This window comes from Triplophysa dalaica, chromosome 10, assembly GCF_015846415.1.
Source record: "Triplophysa dalaica isolate WHDGS20190420 chromosome 10, ASM1584641v1, whole genome shotgun sequence".
Taxonomy (NCBI): domain Eukaryota; kingdom Metazoa; phylum Chordata; class Actinopteri; order Cypriniformes; family Nemacheilidae; genus Triplophysa; species Triplophysa dalaica.
This window is the reverse complement of record NC_079551.1, coordinates 13948385-13956615: the sequence shown is the minus strand read 5'-3', so window position 1 is coordinate 13956615 and position 8231 is coordinate 13948385. Positions and strand designations below refer to the sequence as shown.

At 36.0% G+C, this 8231-nt stretch overlaps 1 protein-coding gene across 3 annotated transcripts; it reads right to left on the bottom strand.

Moving 5' to 3' along the window:
• Nucleotides 1-867: 867 nt before the first annotated feature.
• LOC130430437 (natural killer cell receptor 2B4-like) lies at nucleotides 868-2897 on the bottom strand. Of its 3 annotated transcripts, none has more exons than XM_056759553.1 (5): nucleotides 2764-2897; nucleotides 2197-2670; nucleotides 1812-2111; nucleotides 1624-1719; nucleotides 868-1508 (listed from the first exon to the last, which is right to left on the bottom strand). In XM_056759553.1, the coding sequence occupies exons 1-5, from the start codon at nucleotides 2804-2806 to the stop codon at nucleotides 1486-1488; spliced, it is 936 nt and encodes a 311-aa protein (XP_056615531.1). In that variant the 5' UTR covers nucleotides 2807-2897; the 3' UTR covers nucleotides 868-1485. The 3 variants fall into 3 exon arrangements, with proteins under 3 accessions (XP_056615531.1, XP_056615533.1, XP_056615532.1); XM_056759555.1 differs by having other exon boundaries at nucleotides 1812-2027; XM_056759554.1 differs by having other exon boundaries at nucleotides 2757-2816.
• Between the last annotated feature and the right edge of the window lie 5334 nt (nucleotides 2898-8231).

Genomic DNA, 8231 nt, shown 5'->3' with positions numbered 1-8231 from the left:
TGATAATCATTTCCGATATACACAAGTTTGAGAAATGAATAAAAAAACATTTTCCTTTTAACAGAAGTGTTATTAAACTCTTTAAACTTTACCGCCCCCTTGTGATAAAATACTATTATTGCTATTATTACGTTGCATTCAGCATCTCCACCGAAGCATCTTCACCGCAGCATCTTCCCCTTCATTTGTACCATATGCATGTTTTCAAATCAGCAAGTGACGTAACAAATTTCCTTATAGACGGTTTCAGCAACAACAAGATGAACTTAACTTCCGGTAGGCCTCCCAACTGTTGAGTAATTTTGATTGAATTAAATACAATTAATATATAATAGTATACGATTATGGATTAATAATGAATGGATTAATATTAATATTAAATAATGGATTAATATTAATATAGGTTGAATGCAAAATTATTGTTAGATTATGACGAGAAAAAAACCGGAAGTCAACTTTGGGCCAACTCGTGCGTCCAATGAAGCAGTTTATTGTTGAGGGTATGCTCACAGCTGCATTTATAACTTAGATTTTTTGTTGTTGTTATGTGACACTGCTTCTTTCAACAATGAACAACTGTGTTATAGACACCTGATGTCTATTAAATTTCAGTCAATCTGATTCACAAATCTAAAGCATTATTAATAAAGTGTCTATCTATGTTATGTCATCACTCCCTTGTGACCTTGTTCTGTTTGTGTGTCAGTATTTTTTTGTGAATGAATCGCCTGCCTCAGTTCGTAATAATGATTTTATGAATTTAATCCCCAAGAATCTCAAAAATTTAATTAAGGTATTCACCATTTATTAAAACACACTCAGGTTGAATAAAGTTCAACCTGAGTCGAAAGTCAATGACTATCACCAGAATTTTCATGATTTATTAATTGAAATAAATTGCATTTTATAGTGGAAATATACGATTAAACATTGAAAACACACAGCACATGCATCTTAAACGAGACACTTTAAAAAAAGAAACAAAACATGCACAAGACTTTAAACTTGGATCGTTGCCGCCATCTAGTGGGATAATGAAGTCATTAAAGTCTATGCTTTTCAGCCAGCGAAATATCAGAAATATCCTCCTTTATATACAAAAATGGTTTAGCTTTACTCCTTTCGGGTATCAACAGTGGTTGTTTAAGGAAATACATTTGTGAGTGGCAGTTTCGCAATTGGCAAGCTTACTTAAATCACACCACACCCTCCCCACCCCAAATCAACAATAAAGGTATAGGCCTGTGACATAACTCTATTAACAATACAATAATTATGGTAGATTTTCACTACTAAGAAATGCCGGTAACAAGGTCAAACTTGTCATTACTGGCAGTTATCCTGTTATTCTGATCCTGTAGGACAGATGCTGTCATGAAGAAGAACAAGAAGATCAGGAATGTCTCATGGATCACACCCACAAAAAAACATACTTTAATGCACAATGATCTAATGTAATAAATCCAATGTTTGTTATACTTCAGTTCACCGGAAGATCAGAATGGTTCCTATGAGAAAATAGACACATAACAGATAAATGATTTTCACACACCTTCACAAAATCGAAGCTGAAGAAATTACTTTCATGCTTGAGTCTACCTACAAATAGTACATAATACTTACTACTTCCATTTCCTTTACAACAACAATAGCACATCCCCAGTAAAATGCCCAGAACCCCTGCTAACAATGCTAAAAGAGGGTGAAGTTGTTTAGGGCCTGTGACAGAGAAAGACGGCAAGTTAAACACATTAAAAATGTTCAAATATGATCATCAACACAAGATTGAAACGGTATCACGCCTGCCGTACTTGAACAGGGCTGACAGTGTTGAGTGATGTTGAGATGTCGAGTCTGGTTGCTGACTGGACTGGACACCACACATCTGTATGTGTTTGTATCGTGATATTGGACCTCCAGTAGTGGAGAGAGACTGATGTTGAGATCAGACACACTGATGCTGGAGTATAAATGGCTTCCATTATACCAGGAGAGACTCACATCTGTCACATCCGTCAAATTCACCACTGAACACAACAACACACATTTTGATCTTTCTGATGATGAAGAACAGTTTCTGGAGCCTGTTATTGTAGGCGTGGGCAGGTGTTCTGGACACAAATTGACAGTGTTCAACTTCAAATGTTACAATTGTTACACATGAGTAAGCTCATTTGAAAACATATCAAGACTCACCATGAACAGCGACACTAAACATTCGTGTCCTCACGGCCGTTTCTGTGCTTGAGTTCTGATGATAAAGTCCAGAGTCTGTGGTTCTGATGTTTCTGAGGGTGAGAGATCCAGTCTGAGGGTCCAAGTGCAGTCTGTCTCCAAACTCTTCAACACTATAATTTCTTCCAGTACCAGTGTTGAAGTTTTGAGGTGTGAACGTCCATTTTATCTGATCATTTCCTCTCATTCTGGAAGCAGAACCTAGTGTAACATTTTCTCCATCCGTCACTCTTATCTCTTTTATGTTCTGTCCATTATGTATACTTTCATTATTCAGATCAATATCTAAATAATTTCTTATATAAACTTTAGAAAGTTCGGTCTTAATTTCTGTAATATTTTTAGCATATTTCATTTCTGTATTATGTTCAGGGTAGTTATTTTCTGTATTATTTTCCATCTCTGGATTGTCTCCTGAATGTTCACCAAACACTCCTGGAACAAAATTGTGAATAATTAAATAAGTGTCTTTGTTTTAATAATTTACATGCAATACTGTTAGATTCTCTGGAAAAAGTTACCATTTACCATTGAAGAGACACAGGCAGAAAACAAGAAGCGAGAGATGCATATTCTTCCAGAGTTTGGCAGCCTATCAGGGATGAATCAGTTTCGTCTGCTTAAATGTGAAGATGACACGGAAGTAGGACAAAAAGTCAAAATGAAGATAAAAGAAAAGGCGTTTCATTTAACAGAAATGATGGACGCTTCCTTCTGTGCATGTGTTGCAATCCTGAAAAGGGAAAGAGGATTAACAGAAAACTCGCAATCCCTGTTTCTCCACTGCAAGCTTTATGTAGAATCTTTTGCAGTTATGGACATTAAACAGTTTTTTTAAAATCAACCTCATTGACATCTTAACATACATTCAACAATTTTGACAGTACACATTTAATTAAATGAGTACACTTTTTAAAAACCATACTCCATTTAAAGTATACAAAAAATACAATAAAGCATTTAAGATTTAAGCATTTAAGCATTAAGCATTTACAGTTACCTGAGAATCAACACTTTTTAGTTATTAATGAATTTTAACTATGACAAATCAATCATAACCACGTAAATTCACTATTTCAGCTAGCTATTTTATCTGAAAATGCATCTAAAATTCTCAATTCACTTTCATACTGTATACATTCACCTTTGTTCAGTAAGTCAACAAATCAACACTAAATAAACAGGATTACACCTTAAATGCAGATATCTGAAATATTGCACATATTCGAGCTTCGCACCATATTATATAGGCCAATTTACTGATCACTGATAAACTCAGAATAACCATAAACAACATATTTATGTTTTATAGACTTTTCTACATATTCAATATAGCAAATATATATTTATATATATAATATAATTATATATTACAGTGTACACAGACTTATGCATTTTTAAAATACACATGTTCCTTTCTCAATCTGTTCACACGTGTCTGTACATGAGAGACTCAACAAGTTTTGAGAACCCCAGCTAAGTGTCAGTAAACCCTTTCATTTGAAGCCCATAAGCTTTTCAATGGGGAATTTAAACGCTATGAAAGCGTAAAATAAACTGAAAAATGTGTAGATGGAGAGTTTGACCAATTGACTCCATTCATGTTTGTACAACAAATTTTACTTTAACAATTTTGCCCACTTTCAGATCTATGTTGACAGTTGTGTAATGTTGTTCAAAACATATGACTCAACAGCGCACATTGGAGTTTAAAAACTCTTAAACCCCCCTGCCCGTGCTTTTCAATGTATTGTTGAATATAAAAATAGTCCTCCCAAACCCAAGCTTTGTTTCTCTGACCGTTCAAAAGCTTGAATACAAGTGTTGACTGTGTGTCTGCAAGCTTATAGACATGAATCAATATCACACTGTCTAGACACAAACTTTGTAAACTAACACAATGCCAAAAGATGAAGGAATTTATGTTTATTACTGTAAGTGATGACAGCATGACCGTTCCAAGATGGCGGACGCTTCACGTGACTTTTCCACATATCTATATTAAAAACGAAACCAAATTAAAAGCAACATCTAAAGTTGAATGACAGAAGATTTGGAAACAGGTGTCAGTTGTTATTAGCTTATAAAACAGGAATAAAATTAAGAAATGGCAGACAGGTGCAATGATTAAATCTAATGTTGGCATTTAGTGGGGAGTTAAATGAGCAGCAGGCGTTTGTGTCCCTTCGAATACATGTGTGTACAATTCTAGAAATTAAACAAAACTGTGAATGTCTCCATTAGACACCATGAAAGCCAGCAGTATTCATCCAAATAGAAGTTTTCACTGTGTGGTCAATTCTGGTATGAAGGCAGAATCAGGCCAGAAGAAAAATATGGGGTGTAACAATCTTAAAAGTCAGCAGTAGGTGTGTGAGTAAATTTTCTTTTTGCAAGACTGTTTCATAATACCCCCCCATCCCACATCAACAATGCAGGCGTGTTTCAAATTTATTAACAAAGAAGCAATTATGGCAACATTACAGCAAGTAACCAACCACAACCAGGGAAAATCCACCTGCAACTCCACTTGTAATATAAAATATGTAAATGCTGTCCCATGCACAGACGGGACTAACTTTGCTCACAAAAACATCCTCACATTTACAACAGTAGAAATTGGTAAAAAACATTTACAACAGTAAAATTGAATGCTTTTAAATATTAAATAAATGTCACATACAAAAAGATATACATTTTTTACTTGTGTATCTCTGTATTCATAAAATATGTAATATAATACCTGGAATTTGATTTTATTCAAAGTAAAAAAGTTGCTACAAAAAGTACCAACAATTTATATTTTAAACTTTGGAAACGAAAATAAAATTTCAATGGTTGACCCAAATACTAACATCAAATACTGATCTTTAACAATAAAAGCAGGTTACAAGTTCAAATAAGGACACTGGGAGTTGCTAACAGTTAGTCATGTTGTTATGATACTGTTGTTAAAATATATTAGCGGTTTCTGGACATGATACTGTCATGTAGAAGAACAAGAAGATCAGGAATGTCTGATGTATGGCGTGTCACAAAAAACAAAAAGGTTAAGGTATTACACAATTAACTAATGTATTGAGTGCATTTCTGTTATACTTGAGTTCACCAAATGATCAGAAGGGGTCCTGTGAGAAAATAAAGAGACAACAAGCTGATCAGAGAGGAAAGATTTTCACACAACTTCACAAATTAAAGCTGAAGAACTACCTTCAACAGCTTCTCTTGCCAACAGTACAGAATACTTACTTTGTACGTGTTGCGTAACAACAATAAAAGCATATCCCAAATATGATGAGGAGAAGCAATGACAACACTCCTAAAAGAGGGTAAAGTTCCTGATGTGCTGTAATGGAGAAACACCAAATCTTACATGAGACTTTACCAAAAAGATGAACAACACAAGACAAATCTCACTCACTTACATGGACATTGCTGACAGTGTTCAGTGATGTTGAGATGTTGTGTGTGGTTTGTGATGGGATTGTATAATCTGAACCCCAGTATAATCTGATTCCCCCTAGCCTACTCATCCGTTCCAGGTCGACAACCCATGAGCACCACCACACTCACGAATGCAAGGATAGAGTATGCCTCTATATGTAATCAAGAAAGATTTATTGCAAGCAAGATTTCAATAGCCGATGACAGCTGGGGGACTTGCTGGTTATAAATTAGTCAGTTAAGAGTTTTATTTATGTATACAGTCACTAAAGTACAGGTTTTATCAGCTGGCAATTTTCAATGCACATTAGTGATCCACAGGAAAAGCTATTAAGTATTTCTACACAAACCCATCCTGCTAAAAATAGTATTGCATACATTCTAGTGGTTTCAATTTAAATACCATTATGAAGACATTTCTTTATATTTTTTTTATCTGCATCTCTTGTGTTTTGGGCAGGGTTCTATTGTTTTTAAAGCAGGGCAACTACATAATGTAAAGAATATCTTGTGAATGTATAAACTTTAGATTTTGATTTAGTTTGACTAAGGCCAAGTCAGAGACATACAGTAAATCATATTGAAAAAAATGGTTAAAATCATACTCTGATACTCGTCCCTAATAACTAGATTTTTCACACACTTGAAGTGTGAGAGTTGCATCTATTATTGACATTGATAGTTAACTATAATAATTAAGAATGAACATTTGTGCAGTTTTATCAAGCACCTGTTGCACCTATAGATTGTTTGCAGTGTCTCTAGCTTGACTTTCACAAGGCTTGTAAGGAGTTCTCATCTCTAATCATCTAAAACAATTATAAACAGTATCTCTGTAGTATAAGTTATCTCTCCCTTTCTCCCTCATGTATTGATTCAACACACAAACTAACGTTTGTGAAGTTGGCTAGTTAGATACAATTTAAAATGCCGGCAGTCACAATATGACTTACAGTTATGTTAATGATAACAAATATGCTTGTTTTATTAAAGACTTTGCAGTGGTTTTAAAAGTGGGGTGAGTTAAAGGCAGAAAGTATAATACACGGGCGAACAGTGCGCGCATTGCGACCCCTGAACTCTAACCCAAGGAGTGGGGACCCCGCGTAAAGCATCGCATGAGCCTCGTCGGGCTCATTATGTGTAACACCTGCTGCAGCTGCACGAAGCGCCAGTAGCTTCGAGGGCAGGCTTACGATAACACTGATAGTGTAAATTCTGCCTTTAATGACCTCCTTTGGTTTCATATCTCCTGGTTGCACCAAAAGTCAGTGCGTCGCACTTTTCTGACACAAACGATGTGGTTACGTAACCTTGCGCTTTTTTAAGTGGGTATACGGAAATTCTTGATCTTTTCTAGTGGGTATACGGCGTATACCTGTTATCACGTAGACTCAGTGGCGGTTTTAGGCACGGGCGAACCGGGCAGCCGCCCGGGGCGCCAAATTTTCACGACACGTGGGGGGCGGCACAAGCACTTGAAAAAGAAAAATAATCCGCGCCGCAAAGCAGGTTTCTATTATGTATAATATAACTGTCTGTGTGGGGAATTGGTAAATCGCCGCCCCTGCTTGCTGAGAAGCGCAGAAGCTGTGTGAAAACTGTAAAGGGGAGGGGCTGATCCCCTGATGGACAGTTCACCTCTCCCAAATGGAGCGGACAAGGAGGGGGGCCCATTTAGTGGGCTAAAATCAGTCACACCTTGACTTTCTTCTAAATAACGCACATTTCATTCATAATTTTAAAGCACAGGCCTATTTTTCCACGTTTTTTTCTGCATTGTGTGTGAAATGGCTAATAAAAAAAGTTAATCCAAAACGATTATGTGGAGGTGAAGTGGTTTAGTCTTGATTGTCGAGTGCCAGATAAACATGAAAGCGATGGAGAGAAAAAGGTTTAAGCCGTCAGGTGCCCAATATAAGAAAAAATCAAAGTAGAAGCGGAGAAAGGAGCAAAAGATAAAGGTATGTAACTACGTTCTCTCTGTATGATTACGGTGACGTTATCCATCATCAATGAAGGGCTAATGTTAATGGGTGGTAACGTTAACTCTTACGTTTGTTAGCCTTCTTGCTATGATGCTTATACAACAATAATTCGGTCTTAACTCAACAAACACGAAATCTAATTTCACCATAAGATTGTGCTTTGCAACAAAACTGTTACAAGTAAAGTTATTATTTATTTCCATCATTGGGGTTAATGTTGGGCCCTGTAATTAGCCAACGAAATTAACATATGTCTGGATGTGTTCAAAGGCAAACATTTGCTATAACTCTGTTGCGTGACAAAGAATATAATTTGAGGCAGTAACCAAGGAGCTAATTGTTCCTCCCTTAGATTAGATTAATAAAGCGTCTAATGAGTCATGACAGACATTTGGCATGTAAGGGCATGTTTATTTAAATTTGCAATTCATAAGAGTTATACTGTAGCCTACTGTCTTTTGATGTCAATTTCAATTGCAAATTCATGGGCACTTCTAAAGTATTTTGGAGAATCCTCTGTCACTGGTCAGCCATCAAAAACCATCAGCCTCCTTGAATTTTATC

Bases quoted from the DNA above. Each gene is read 5' to 3' on its own strand.
- LOC130430437 (XM_056759553.1), bottom strand. From the start codon at position 2,806: ATGCATCTCTCGCTTCTTGTTTTCTGCCTGTGTCTCTTCAATG. The intron at 2,112-2,196 runs GTGAGTCTTGAT...ATTTGTGTCCAG, and splicing joins GTTTAGTGTCGCTGTTCATG to AACACCTGCCCACGCCTACA. The intron at 1,509-1,623 runs GTAAGTATTATG...ATTTTCTCATAG, and splicing joins TTGTAAAGGAAATGGAAGTA to GAACCATTCTGATCTTCCGG.